Here is a 16,163-nt window from a genome sequence, read left to right on the forward strand (position 1 = left end):
CTCTAAATAATATACATATGTAGTTGCAAAAGCTTTAAAATGAATAGGGTCACAATGCGCGGGATTACAATGAAGTTGATGAACAAACAAGTCCCCATTGTTGGCTGTAGATGGTAACATCGCCGTTTCCCGTTCAAGCCACTTCAGGACTGTCTGCAGGGCGCGGAGAATGAGAGAGAGAGAAATCCTTGTTGCTTTGTTTCAGACGGATGAAAACGGATCCGTTTCCTCGCTTCCTCTATTTCCGCCGTATGCCAAAAACACCATCGGCCCCAGGGAGAAATCTGAACTCAACAATTGAAACAATAACAATAAATGGAACAATACGAACAGCAGCACGATTACAGCACATTGTGTGTCACCTGAAGGATTCTTTATCTCAGCGGGCAGTGCCATATCTCCAGAAACATTTTATTTCCAAACAAAATTCGTTAAGACAATATCTATAAATATTGGCACAAAATAAAATGTCTAATATGGGTGATTCTATCGTCCCGTGTAGGTAAGTTGTATTTTTTTTTACCGTGCATAAATTACCAAATGGAATGTTTTAGAGTAGTATATAAAAGCATGTTCGGGTGCAATGTATTTCTTATGGTAAGGTCACTGATGGTAATATGGCCATGTTAAGCTTTGTTTAATTTTATTTTATCTAGTTTTCGGGAAATCCCCAAAAGTGTTTGATGGACATAATATCTAGGGTTTTTCTTGTCAAAAACCATTAACAAAACATTTTTTAATACATGTCATTATAAAATAACTGCAAAATAATAAATACATGTATTTGGGCCATATTAAAAGCATGTGATGTTAATATGGCCAATGATTTATAGGAAGCTGAAAATTAAGATTTATTAGCACAAATCATAAATAAATTGTATTTCTGATGAATATTTACTAATATTTACTTATACATACATAAGAATAAACAGCAAATATATTTTTTAAAACATATAAAAATACAGTTTTATTATTTTTTGATAATGAAAGTCTGATTGTAGATAAAATATGATATTAACAAGTAACATATTGGTCTCTTTCAAAATATTTACACTATAATAAACATTTCGGGCAAATAAAAAACTCTTTGTCATCTTTGGTGAGGCCAACACATTCTTCATGGACATATATTTCACAAACTCCGCACAGTCTCATATCCTTCACTTCATCATTGCAACAAATTGCACAGTACCAACTCTCAGACTTCTTTGAAGCAGTTATCTGGCGAACAGACTTTGTATTATATTTTTTGCTGTTTCCACTGTTCTTGCTGCTATCTAACTTTACATCCTTGTTATCTTCAAATAAAGATTTATTCAGTACAACACCCCTGTTGTTTATAGCAGGTTTCATAACCCGTGTGGTTTTCCGTTTTTTCTTTGGTGTAGGTAGCATTTCTCCAATGGAACCACGCCTGGACAGATTTGCAGTACTTTCGGGAATATGCAAACTATCAGAGTAATCTGAAGAACTTGAAGGTTGTGCCAAGTCTCCTGTGATATCTGAATCAGATGATGAACTGGTGCTGTGTCTAGAACCAAGCTGGCTAACATTTGTCTGTAGACCAGACGGACCTGCCAATGAATGGTCGTCATTGGAATTATGTTGTTCCTGCAACGCATAAGCGGTTACAGTTTCGTCTGCCATTTTTGTGTTAGGTGGTGGAAGCTCAGTAGCTATGCTGGGTGCAAAGGCCTCTTCTGGAATCACGAACGGATTGAAGGGGAAAATGCCAGTAGCCTTAAATCCACTTTTCATGTTTGCTTGTGTCATGGACTTTTCCCATGTTGGTGTAAAAACATCAGCAAAGTTCAATTTAGAAATGTCTTGCTGTTCTTTGTGCATATTAAAATAAAGGAGTGTGTGCTGATCCCAAAAAATCTCAAAACTTCGGAAACAACCTTTGTCTAAAGGCTGTAACTCATGAGTCGTGTTTGACGGAAGACAGTACAAAATAATTTCATTCTGTTCTGCAACTTCACATATGCTGTAGTCTAAATGTGACTTAGCCCCATCAAAAATCAGAAGACAAGGCCCACTTGGCTTGAACCTAGAGAAGTGATTCAGGAAGGACACAAAAGATTCGGTTGTCATGCTACCTTTTCGAGTCATTATTGTTGTTGAACCTGTAGGTAAATTTTTTTCCCAAGCTGGATTTTTTCTTAATCCAGGGAATAGGATCATTGGGGGAATGACATTTCCAGTAGCATTACCACAGGCTACAACAGTAACACTCTCGCCACGTTCCTTTGCAACAATGTGGACGCGCTTTGACCCCTTTTTCGCCAAAACCTCTGGATCTTTGTGCAGTTGTAACCTACAACCCTTCTCATCCATGTTGAATATTTTTTCAGGGAAGTTTAAAAACTTGTTCTCAGCAAGGACATTCTGTAATTTTTCAAAATGGTCTCCAACTATGAATTTGTTAAGCTTTTGAGCTCGGGCAGGATTTAGCCTTTGAGCTTTTCGTTTGCTAATTTCAGGATTTCTGGCCAAAAAGTTATTCAACCAGTAGCGACCTGCAGTTTCTTTAGTGAACCGGTGAGTTATCCCATTTTCACGGCAGTATTTAAAAACATTTAACTTGAGCATCTTTGATGTGAGTGGATAACCAACATTTGCTAGACGAATTATTCTCCTGCTAAGTTCCCTCTCTTCCTCAGTTTTGAGTGTGGCCTTACAACCCAATTTTGATTTAACATCTTGGTTATTGGAAAGATAACGGCGAAGGGTTCGCCTAGGCACGACATACCTTTTACTTGCTGCATTAACAGATAGGTTGCCAAGTCTTACAGCATCTACTGCCTTGCTGAGTCCATCTTGTGTCCAACTACCCCGCTTCTTTTGTGGATTGAAGGGATTCATTTCTGAAACAAAAAACAAAGAATTAACATTAGTTACAATTTAATTATAAGTTATTATTTTTGGCGCTATAATTAATGTATCGGGATTTTTTTATGTAATTTAATTAATTTTTATATAGAATTATTGAAAATATAATATCCAGTATGCTCTTTCAATAAATATTTTCCTGCAAAAAAAGTTTCATGATATTTTCACTTCATTACATTTTTACATATTATTCTTAAAAATATATTTTCCATTGTGCACTTTAATAAATATTTTCCCGCAAAAATGCACCAGACAAAAACAATTTAAATATACCCAGTGATGGCATCTAAGGAGTTTTTTTAAGTTGTCATTTTAGGTAGGTATCCTGTGTGAGGTACACATTTTTCTGTAATTTTTATTACTTGTCTCTGTAAAGGTATATATTAATTACAGTTATAAATAAACTCGTAATAAATAATAAAATCACATACACTAATAACAATTTACCTACGAGGGGCCATACAGTATGTATAAACCATTTCATTCACAAAATGTTGCTAATATGGCCAACTGCAGCTAATATGGCCACATGGTTGGCCATATTAACAACCTGGGTGACATTTCAAAAAGTCGATTATAGTTTTTAAATGGTTGAAGGTAATAAATCTTTTTAAAATACATTTAAATAAGTATAGAAATCTACGCACTGAGACATCAAATTTCTGACAATATCTAGTAGTACACTATTAAAATAAAATATAAACTTACCGGAGTAAAATAAGAAGAGTTCTCTGCTCGCAGCAAAAACCCATGAAAATGGCGTCTCCCAGGTGGTGTGCGTGCTGCCCGGACTCGGAAACTCTGTGAGCTCTCGACAATGGTGTTCCGAAGAACATGCCAGCACATTCTATCGGTATCCGCGCGAACTAAGTCAATGGCAGCCAAATGGCCATATTACCAACATGGCCATATTACCATCAGGGACCTTACTACGATTTTGGTGATGGTGGCTCGTTAATCGTAAGGATTCGACCATCTTGGACAAAAAAGTCCTCAAAATTCCTCAAAACTAACTCAAAATGACACAAAATTCCTAAACATTTCTCTATTTTGGGGGGGAAATTCCCGTTTAGAGCGAAAATTTCCCGTTTTATTCCTCAAAAATTCAAAATTCCATATGCCTAAAAAAATTGCCTTTGAAAGAACCTAAATTCCTAAAAGCGGCTTATGAGTCCTAAGAGTATGCCGCCCTAAGATGCAGAGGCCATGACATTGAAATTGACCGTAAACTTGAAATTCTTTAATTATTGAGCAAAAATTTGGAAAAAAATTCCAAAATTTATCAAACAATTCGCTTATTAAAATAATTATTAATAAGATCAATTTATGGCCTTGTTTCAACACTTGTTCGATGCAAAAAAATATAACTTCAGTTCAAAATTTTTATTGAAAAAATATGGTGAAAAAACCAAAAGAGGTATAAAACCTCATGCACCATTGATTCGATCGATTCTTGTCCATTATTTGATAAGTACATGACGAACGCAAAATATTAGTTCTACGTAAAAATAACTTATTTAATAAAATGTGATAAAAAAATCCTAACAGCGGCTTAAGTTCATCATCTACCAGCCGTCAGGAGGCTATCCATGCCATCTTGGCCACCAACATTGATATTCGAAATAATTACGCTATAAATTCAGGAAAAATAAAAAAAAATTATACATTAAATTCATGAATGACTCGATTGGTTCCCTTCATTGGTTTGATTCGCAGTAAATTAAAATGAAAATACATTTAAAAATAATGTTTTCCATTACCTTTTGAAGAATTTAACACTCATTCTATACGAAAAAGACTATAAACAATATACCTGTCCGACGAAATAAATACTTTTCCCTATGCCTACAATGGAAGTATAATTGTTAGATACTTCGAATACCTTCTAACAAGGTATTATACAATGTTAAGCGTATAGGCCAAATGACTTCGGACCACGAGGCCAGTCAATGTACAATGTCAGGCTATAGACCAGATGACTTCGAACGAGTCCAATCGACCTGATTACAAAAATAACGATCCAGAATCAACAGTAGGATACGATCGGGCGTAAGATGCGGTAGAATACAAGGACTCCAAATGTCTTTAGCTCCAGCTGTTTTTGGCTCCAACAGTCTTAAACAACAACTGTCTTTGGCTCCAGCAGTCTTTAGCTCCAACTGTATTTTAACCACAGTCTTCAGCTCCAGCTGTCATTCACTCCAAAAGCCATTGGCTCTAACATTCTATGCCTTCAAATGTAATTGGCTGCAAAAGTCATTGGCTCCAACAGCCTACTCCAACAGTCAGTGGCTCCAAAAGTCATCCACTCCAAAATTAATTGCCCCCAACAGTCTTTGAATCCGTCTTTGGCTCCAACAGCTCCAAATGCTCCAATTGCGCGAACTGTCTTTGGCCCCAACAGTCTTTAGCTCCAACTGTATTTTACCTACAGTCTATAGCTCCAACTGTCTTTGGCTCCAACTGTATTTGACTCCAACAGTCTTTAGCTTCAAATGTACTTTACCTACAGTCTTTAGCTCCAACTGTCTTTGTCTCCAAAATTCAGTGACTTTAAAAGTCATGGCCCTCAACTGTCTTTGGATCCGTCTTTTGCTTCAACAGCACCAAATGCTCCAAGTGTTCAAACTGTCTTTGGTTCCAAAAGTCATTGGCTCCAAAAGTAATTGTACCATCGCTCCAATTGCTCCAACAGCTCAAAGTACTCCAAAGTTTCAAGTGTTCCATTGATCCAATTGCTCTAAGAGCTCCAGAACTCAAATTGATGCATGAGTCCCAAATGTTCCCATTTCTCTAATTGGCTAACAGCTCCAAAAGCTCCAATGCTCCAATTGCTCTAATTACTCCAATTGCTCCAACAACTATAACTGCTACACTTTCTTCAAGTGCTCAAATTGCTCTAAGTGCTCCAACTGATTCAACTAATCAATTTACATTTGGCTCCAATTGTTTTCAATTGCATTTTGTGATCGAACTTAGCCTGATTGCTGATACAACTTTTTTATTACTCTCTATTTTGGCAGTCAATGGTGATGATTTTTATATATTTAAGTTAGAAGTTGTATTACGAGAACTAGGCATTAGATATAAATCAGATATAGACAATTAAATAATCACTTGAAACCAAAATGTAAATGATTTTTCTTCAACTTTATACACATGCAAGTAATACAATTAGTTATTGTATGTAGCCAGCTTCCTTCAGTTCTTTGAGCATGAAGGATACTTCTTTAGTGTGCGAATAGTTTTCTGCACAAAACGAAGCATGTAGAAGTCTTAACCTGTCAACAAATAGGATCTTCCCATGACGCGTAATCAATCTCATCTGCTGCTGTAATCTTCCTCGCATGTGTAGAATAAATATTAATAAGATCTCTGGAGACTTCCATGTTAACACCAGCCTCAAGGGCACTTTCGTTATTGACCCAGTGATCATCGCAAATCTGATCTGAAAAATTATATTTTACACGTCATTTCCAAAATTTTAATCTCAACGGTTCATTAAAGTCTTCGATATTGTGAGCTTCAGGTATGCCATACAGTCTTCGATATTGTCAGCCTCAGATGTGTCTTCATAGTCTTCAAACATGTCAGTTTCAGATGTTTGATTGCAGGCTTCGATCTTGTCAGCTTCAAGTCGTTCTCCATTGTTCGCATTTTCATGGAGGCTACAATAATTTGGTGTAATATCTTTTAACTAGCTGCCCGACCCGGCTTCGCATGGCTATACTAATGGAAAAAAATCAAGCCACATCTCCCATTTACAGTAATGGTAAATAAAAAAAATTCAGTGAAAATTTTTTACAATGCTGTATAATGTACCGGAGAGAAAATGAATAGCACCGATGGTTTCCCGACTCGTGCACGCAACTTACAACTGATATACCCGTACTTCGCTACGGCAGTCTATAGGCAGATCACTCTTGCGCCGCTCATTATACATGCCCCTCCTTGTGGGTACGCCACTGCCGCGCGATGCCCGTTGCCATGGAGACGCAGAAGGCATGAACAATGCAAAATCCTGTTCTCATGCAGACAAAGTACCCACTGTTGCCTGGTTTTAACCACCCATGGGATCTAATTTTCGGAAATGTCATCCTGCGTAATATAAGGAACATTACTGTGAAGTTTCAAGTCTGTTAAATATATATACTTGAAAAAAGGGCAATAAAAAAACAAATTAAACACAGAGAGAGGAAAAAAACAATAGTTTAGGTTTGCGATTTAAAGTGATAAAAAGTATTTAAATACTAATTGAACTCTAATGAGGGTACTGATTGCTGCGTTGTTAATATCACACGGGTGTTTTTTACTTGTAAGGAAAATTAAGAATGATAAGGCATCTAGTGAGTGGCAACAATGTTAATAGGCAATAGGAAATAAACTTCTAGCGCCTGCGGCATTGTCAACACACACTTCGTACGTGTACTGCATGTTGTATCTAACCCCCTTCAATGCATTTGATTCTAAATTGAACTTTTAGTAAGGATCCCTAATGTTATTGATAATATAATATAGCCTATAGCCTTCCTCGATAAATGTACTATCCAACACTGAAAGAATTTTTCAAATCGGACCAGTCGTTCCTGAGATTAGCGCTTTCAAACAAACAAACAAACAAACAAACTCTTCAGCTTTATAATATTAGTATAGATTTCCCATGAAGGTGCTACTTTCTTTATTATTTTTAAAATTTATATTTTTATCGAGATCTAGGTTAATATTTTTAGCATTAGAATTTTTACTTTCTTGGTAATCACTATAGTCATTTAATATACGGCCTGCGTTTCACATCATCATGCTGTAGATTAATCCTCGTTATCTTTAGTCAGCTTATTTGTACAGGCCTTGCAATATTTATTCAAGATATATCTTCGACTAAAGGTTTTCTGACAATGACTGAAACTTAATAGTTTTTGGTAAGGAACTTCTCTCATGAAGTTTAGAAATTTTTCTCAGGGTAACCTTATTGCCGAAGTATCTACAGCCATGTCTTTTTGATACAGCTATAGGCAACGACCCAGGATACATGTTAGATTTAACGACTAATGCGACTAATGCCAGATGCAATCTGACAGTTTTAAATTTAAAACCTTCCTAAATATATATTTTTTTAAATTTTCCATTAGCGAAATTTATTTATCTTATACACGAAACTTGTCGCAAGTAGTTTTTATTTTCAACAACAGATGGCGCCACGTGTTGCGTATTGGTAAATATTATATATATGACGAGGTCTAAGACTATGATGACATACCCGAAGCTCACAAGATCAAAGAATGTGATGAAACATTGAGACAAAAACTATGGAAATGACGTATAAAGTAATTTTTTCGGATCAGGTTTTTGGATGATCACTGGGTCAATGATAAAAGTGCCCTTGAAGTTGGTGTTTAAATGGAAGACTCCAGATATCTTATTAATATTTATTCTACACATGCAAGGAAGATTACAGCAGCATATGAGATTGATTACGCATCATGGGAAGATCCTAACATATTTGTTGACGGGTTAAGACTTCTACATGCTTCGCTTTGTGCAGAAAACTATTCGCACATTGAAGAAGTATCCTTCATGCTCAAATAACTGAGGGAAGCTGGCTACATACAATCATGACTTGTATTATTTGCATGCGTATACAATTGAAGAAAAGTTAATTATATTTTGGATTTCAAATGATTGTTTTAATTCTCGAAATCTGATTTGTATCTAATTCCCAGTTGTAATACAATTTCTAACTTAAAGTTATAAAAATTATCACTATTGACTGACAAAATAGAGGGTAATAATAAAGTTATATCAGCAATCAGGCCAAGTTCGATCACAAAATGAAATTGAAATCAACTGGAGCCAAATGTAAACTAAGCAGTTGAATCAGTTGGAGCACTTAGAGCAATTTGAGCACTTGGAGAAAGTGTAGCAGTTGGAGTTGTTGGAGCAATTGGAGCAATTGGAGCAAATGGAGCATTGGAGCACTTGGGGCTGTTGGACTATTAGAGAAATTGGAGCATTTGGGGCTCTTGGAGTAATTGGAGTTCTGGAGCTCTTAGAGTAATTGGAGCATTGGAGCACTTGAAGCTTTGGAGTAGGCCAACTTTGAGCTGTTGGAGCAATTGAAGCAACGAAACAATGGCTTTTAGAGTCACTGAATTTTGGAGCCAAAGATAGTTGGAGCTAAAGACTGTAGTTAAAATACATTTGAAGCTAAAGACTGTTTGAGCTAAAGATTTTTTTTTATCCTACCGCATCTTGCGACCAATCGTATCCTACTGTTAATTTAGGATTGTTATGTCTGTAGTCAGGTCGATTGGCCTCGTGGTTCAGAGACATCTGGTCTATAGCCCAACATTGTCCAAGATCTGGTTGGAAGGTAAGTATTCCAAGTATTTACAAATTATACTTCCATAGTATCTAGGCATAGCGAAAATGTATTTATTTCGTCGGACAGGTATCTTGTTTTGAGTATATTTTGTAGAGATAATGATTAATGAACTCCAAAAAATGTAATCGGAACCAGAATTTAAAATTTATTTTAATTTTTAATTACTCTTATCACTGACTGAATCCAACCAAGGATGGTAATCGATCAAGGCATTCATTATTTTAATGATTAATTTTTTTAATGATTTTTGGAATTTTTCCCAAATTTCTAGCAAAATAATTAAGAATTTCCAAGTTTGCGGCCAAGATGGCATCGGTAGCCTCGTGACGGCTGGTAGATGTTGAACTTAAGCCGTTTTTAATATTCTTTTCGTGTTATATTAAGTACGTTTTTTAGGTAAAATTAATTATTTGCATTCGTCAAGGATGAAAACCAATGAAAAGAATCGATCGAAAAAATTGTAGGCTGATATATGAGGAATTTGTACATCTTTAAGGTATTTTTTTAATAATATTTTATTGAATGGTGTTTTTTACCTAAAATTACAATTTTCGCATCGAAAAATGATCGAACTAATGAAATAAATAGATCAAAACAATAATTATTTTAATAAGCGAATGTTTTGATGTATTTGGCATTTTTTTCCAAATTTTTGGTCAAAAATTAAAGAATTTGAAGTTTACATTCAATGTCGAGGTCATGTCCTCGGCGGCTTAGGGCGTCTTGCTTTTAGGACCCTTAACTCGCTTTTAGGGATTTGGTTTCTTTTAAAGGTAAAATTCTTATGAGACATTCCGAATTCCGAATTTTTGAATTTTTGAGGCATAAAACGGGAAATTTTTCACTCAAACGGGAAATTTTTCCTTTGATATAGGGATTTTTATTTATTTTGAGTCATTGTTGAGGAATTTTGAGTCCACGATGGCCGAATATTTACGATTGGCAAGCCACCACGACCCAAATCGTAGTTCCTTAAGAAATACATTGTGCCCAAACATACTTTTATATACTACTTTTTAGACATGTTATTATCCCATGAACTACGTAGAGACTGAAAAATTTCCGTATTCAATGGTATTCAGGATAGACTCCAATACTCCCTACATACTCAGGCAAATGCCTCATGCTCACTGGATACTGACATGTGAGACCAGTCAACTGGGATGCTTCCGATACGATATTGATTGGTTGTATGTTCCTCATTGGCTCGAAGTACTAGAGATAAACTGTGAACCAACCAGAGACGCAATGTGAAAGTACATGTGTTTGGATTCTAGCGTGACGCTTAAAGGATCTGCGATTTTTCCGGTCTCTAGGTGTAGGAAATATTAATTTATTCCCAAATATGAGGGAGGAGGAAAGAATAATTACCAGCTGGCACGTGTGGGAAATGAACATACTATAATTTATTAACACTTACAAATTTAGGAATACAAGTCTGCAAAACAGAAATATATTTTACAGTTTTGCAATTTTTACAATTATTGTCAGAATGTTTCATATTAAAAAAAAGGGGCCGTACAAGTGTACTTAATTGAATATTCTGGAAGATTAATTTTTTTTAGTCACTGCACACCCATTGAAATGTTTATTACATTCATTGTTTCCAAATATTTAAAAAAATTAATTAATTCCTATTACTAAAACCGAGTAGGATATGTTAAAACATATAAAATATATTATGGATTGAAACAAACACATTTAAGTAAACAAAATTAATACCTTGTGTGTTGTCATCCTTTATTTATTTAGTGCACTATTTAATTTATGGTACTTTAGTATACACAAGGTTTATAGTTCTTATACTTATAGAAACGTACAACTAGAGTTTTGATTTATTCATATCGAATTATAAGTACATAACAAATTTTGACAAGACATGCCTTAAATATATACTGTAGGCATATAGCCAAAAATTTAAAGGTTTTTTCACTGTTTGATTAAGTTGAATAGAGGCTGTTTGCATTCACAGGGAATAAAATAATTTCGACATGCGGCCTATTACAAATGAAATATAATACACGCCAGTAAAAAATATGTGAGTGCACAAAAATTACTTATGCCATATTGAGTTATAAATCAAAATATTAAAATGTGCACTAAGATGGAGCAAAATATCTTTATCTTTTTATCTTCATATTCAAATTTTCATTTATTTTTGATTTTCGGAATTTTTCCATGATATATAGTGCAAAACTGCAAAGGCGAATGTCCTGAAAATTGAATTAAATCAAAATTCCCCATTCCATGAATCATTTAAAAAAAAAAAATTTGAAACAATTAAAATGTCAGCTAGCAATGTCCTTGAATTCTGTCATGCGGCTGACATTATTTGGTAGCCTATTATCTTCCAGCAACAGCTGAAAAAAAAAATACTGCTTAGTCGGTGGAAAATTTAACAATTTTTACAGTGTTTCTTCATGTAATCATGCTTGAAGTAAAAAACCAAATTGGGGTTTTCATCACTGTAATTTAGTAAAACATATATTCTAGCTGAAATCATAAATGAAAACCCGAATCTCGAAGCGGTTCAACCAATACATAAAACTAAATATAAAATTGATGTAATTTAATGACTCCTAACAATACAGTACATCAAAGTATGAGTAGTATATATTAGGGGCTCCGGAAACAAGGTCCAGGGTCCGGAGCCGAGAGCCGAGCCACAATTCTGATTGTGATGTCACGACGGCCATCTTGGATGAGCGTAACGGGACACAGCGTAACGGGACAAGTAGTACCGTGACCATGACCTTGAACCCGGCGGCAATTTTGTATCCGCCATCTTGGATCCGCCATCATGAAATCGAACGCCCCACTCATTATGATGAAATTTTCGTCTCTGTTGCCATATTGATTTTTTCTGTTCCACAGGAGCCCGTCATCTTGGATACCGTCGACTTTGTTTCTGCTGTTTGTTCATAGATAGCGCCAGAGTCGCTCTTGATTTTTTTTCTGTTCTACTGGAGGCCGCCATCTTGGATACCGTCGAGTTTGTTTTTGCTGTTTGTTCATAGAGAGCGCCAGCGTCGCTCTGTCTCATCACATAAGGTCGATGTTCCATTACCTACCATAGCTATTATAGTCCTTATCGACATATTGTGCCGAATCAGTGCTACTTTAGGCACGATTTTTTTTATTTTCTTAGTTTTACAAAATTTTAAATTTTTTTATAACTTCAATTTTCCTCCTTCGCCCGCTGCTTTCGCCCCCATCCAAACTTGTTCGGTCGAGTGTACCGGCAGGTTAGCTTGTTGAGCAGTATAGTGCTCTCACCGCCGTTTCCCACCAAATTTGCTGGGTCTAGCCGACTACAGGGCTATCATCAGCAACGGTATCCACTGGCCGTCGCGTCTCGTCACGAGTTTAGCGCTACGCGTGACGAAAGTAGCCACCCTAAGCTTCCCATGGTCACCTCCACCCCTTCTCGGAGGTGTGCTGAAGTTTGCGGTCTCTAACATGTTTTGGTGTCCTTTTTTCAAGCTCCGCCGCACGTCCCGACGCCTGGCCGGCGAAGTCTCCCAGGGAAGGTCATTCACCGGACATACCCCCCACCCCTCCCTGGTCCACAGCGGTCATCGGCCAGCCGCGCCAGTGACCAATCTCAAGGCCAAAATCCCCCCCCCCCCCCACTTGCAAAATGGCGGCCACCAAGTGCCGCGATGGTCTCTGAGAGACTCCGATCTGCATGCCCACGCCATCTAGCGGCGAAAGGACGAACCAGCTATCCCCTATCCCCACCAGGAGAAACAGTCGACCTCACACTTAGTCGATAGGTCGCCAGAGCCCTTTTTTTTTCTTTCGGAGCCCTTCGGAGCACTTCGGGTTTCCCGATCCCCTCCTCCAGAGGAACAGACGACCGAACTAAAGTTTAAGTTAGCGTCCCGGCGCCATTTTCAGGGATTTTGAGGGCAGCTCTCGTCCAGCGCGCATCTTTGCAACAGGTCGCAGTAACGACCAGCAGCTATCGTGATCCGCTTTCGGCAATAATGTAGTTGCTTCTGAGCCAGGCCATGTCGCCTAGATTTTTTTTAGTTTTTCTTAGTAGCTGCCCAAATAGCTAAGTTTAACTTTAGTTTTTTTTTTGGGTTTTCGCCATAACTATTTCTTCTATGGCTACCGCGAGCTCCCGTGCCGCGCATCCCCGGATCACCCCCAGGGACAGCCACTACCTACTTCACCCTGCCAGCTAAGGTAAGCTGCACTTCGTCCCACACAAACCTGTTAGGTTGCCTTTTTTTTGGGCTTAACTTCGCCCGTCATAAACTGCCTGCTAACCAAGCTAATCCAGGTGGATTATTGGTTACAGGCAGGGTTCCAGAATCCCAGAGGGTTCCAGAATCCCAGAGTACTTCAAGGACCCCAGACCAGTTCAAGATGGCGGCCCAGTTCCGGCGCCACATTTTGCACCTCAACCTGTAACTCGTGAGCCTCTATAACGGAGTCTCCCTCCATCTTTCGGCACCCCTCAAAAAGAAGTGAAGAACAGTTTATAACTCCGCCAGTTTTAGGACGTTTTCCATATTATTATAAAATATTGTATTTTAAACACATATATTTGTTTGATGAGCCTGCGAGCTCAATGTTCCTAAACAGTTGAACATAGCATAGTATGAAATGGTGTTCCCCCCCCCGGCCCCTCTTTCTTCTTTCTTTTATTCGTTAGTTACTCAATGTAATGTATCAAAAATAAGAATCTGACATTGTTAGCAGTTTTGTTTGTAATGGCTGTAATGCCGTAAGATATTTTCTAATGTAAGAAACCTATCAATGACAAGATACTAAACTACTAATCAACAGTAAAAGCCTCTAATGAAACCAAACCATACGAGTGTTTTCATTTGCTGCTACTTGAAACCACAATCCACGTAACCTTTCCTACTGTCAGGGAGGTTAATTTTAAATTGTGTTTGTAAGTGGGCTGTGCCCCTCTGGCAAGTTCTTTTAGATAATTAGCCTGACGCTTCCACCGGACATTTATTATCAATAATTATGGTTTTGTTTTGAGCACAGCACCACGGTTACAAATTGGTAGCAGAGCATGGTTACGGTTACAATGTGGTAGCAGTTTGTGTGATATGGTTACTCTTAAATTGTTAACTCTATTTTGGTTTGATTTATGAGAATGCTTTAAATTTATTTGGTATAAATATTTTTTTTGTTTGTCACTAAGATTTTCGTTATATAGTATTATTGTAAGTCCTAAAACTGGCACCCAATCTGATTCACCCAAAGTGAGTTAAATTAAAATTCTCTCGTATTTTACGTCCCGCTGTGACTGTGTTTGCGCGCGGTGAGACACCGCGCGGCCTCCTCCCGTCGGCGCTACGTCCGTGGGGGCAGCATGCTTTATCAGCGCGCGTGTCATTCTCCCTGTCACCACTTCACCCCTCCCCTCCACGCCTCACCGGCTGGTGGAGACAAGGTCATGCCGTTGACCCGTGTCCGGCAGCGTAACAATGCGTTGCAATCTAGTTTGTTACTCGCGGCCGACAGTGCCCTGAGTTTTTCTAAATTCCTCCCTTTATCTGTGTTTTTTTTTATAACACATCCGCCTGCAAACCAGGCAATCTTTGTGAAAAACAGATAATAGAAGTCCTTTCGGACATCGTGGTATTTTTTGTTTTGTCTCTCGGCGCCTTGCGCGCGCCAACATGTTATCTCTTCACCACATGGCAGGGCCGCCAACCGCGCGGAACTCTTCTCTACTCCACCCACGTAACACTTATTTTGTAAACAAACTACCCATGCTTTGTATGTCCTAATAATAATATAATTTTTATGTCACAAATCAAGCACTATAAATAATCTATACTGCATTAATATAGCAGCAAAGTATTTTCTTAATCTAGGGAACGTAAATTATAACATAATATATTTATATAACTGATAATAACATTAAAAATACAAATAATATGATAATATAAAAATTTTGTTTTAGCTAATGTTAAGAACCTTCCATTGTTTACTTTTTCTAAGTATCTTAAAATTAACGATTAAGTATTTTAATATTACATAAAATAAATGTATAAAGGGTCCATTCATTACGTAATATAAAATAAGAATATGCTCATAAGTAATTTAAACAAGTACTCTAACCCTATTGCATCGTTCACCAGCAACGTGAATATACGTCGACGTACCATTTCATTGTGTCACCATACACACCCATGTGCCTAGCTTTTGTTTAGATTTATTTCGTGATCACCCAAAGAGAGGTGCAATCACTCATGCCTTTAAGGAAAGGGCCTGAATTAAATTGTTTATATACACGGGTTGAATCCCCAATACCTTTTACGCTAGCCATGAGGTGAGGAATTTATTGTAAGATAGAGTACTATACTTTTTTAACGTCGAGTCTTCTATAAGCTATTTGCCAATCAATCTAAGACGGCTAAGTAAAGGATAAATAATATTTTTGTAATTATGAATTTTGAGTAAACAATTTATTAACTTTTATATTTTTTTGGATCGGTGTTCATTTCCTTTACAAGGTGGTGTACAGCTAGGTAATTTTAAACATCTAAATTTTTTTCATTATCCATTTTTCATCCAAATTTGTTGATCTTTCGGGTTTCGAACCCGAACTAACTCAGGGGTGAAATTCCCTCGTAGGTCTCTCTGCTTCAGCCTGATGGTCTGATCAACCGTCAGAGCTTGAACATATTGAGCCTATGTGAGTTAATAAATGTAGGTATCCGGGACCGAGGTGTACTTCGCTTTTTAAGCAAGTATTAAATTCATCTATTTCGTCTGATCCATCGTCAGATTGTGCAGAGCTATGTCTCAATGCCTTCGACTTCTTATGGACAGCGAAACAATTATGTACAGGGGTTATATTCCCAATCTAGTTTGTAAGTTACGGGTTACCATACCCATTTACAGGGGT

At 37.2% G+C, this 16,163-nt stretch overlaps 1 protein-coding gene across 1 annotated transcript; it reads right to left on the bottom strand.

The window, feature by feature from the left end:
- Window positions 1-913: 913 nt before the first annotated feature.
- LOC134529222 (tigger transposable element-derived protein 1-like) lies at window positions 914-3,816 on the bottom strand. Its single transcript, XM_063363095.1, has 2 exons — window positions 3,601-3,816; window positions 914-2,867 (listed from the first exon to the last, which is right to left on the bottom strand). Exon 2 carries the CDS (start codon window positions 2,863-2,865, stop codon window positions 1,054-1,056), a length of 1,812 nt encoding a protein of 603 aa, XP_063219165.1. The 5' UTR covers window positions 2,866-2,867; window positions 3,601-3,816; the 3' UTR covers window positions 914-1,053.
- Between the last annotated feature and the right edge of the window lie 12,347 nt (window positions 3,817-16,163).

This window comes from Bacillus rossius, chromosome 2 (genome assembly GCF_032445375.1).
Source record: "Bacillus rossius redtenbacheri isolate Brsri chromosome 2, Brsri_v3, whole genome shotgun sequence".
In the NCBI taxonomy this organism is placed as follows: Eukaryota; Metazoa; Arthropoda; class Insecta; order Phasmatodea; family Bacillidae; genus Bacillus; species Bacillus rossius.

Coding starts and splice junctions, on each gene's coding strand:
- LOC134529222 (XM_063363095.1), bottom strand. CDS start 2,865: ATGAATCCCTTCAATCCACAAAAGAAGCGGGGTAGTTGGACACAAGAT.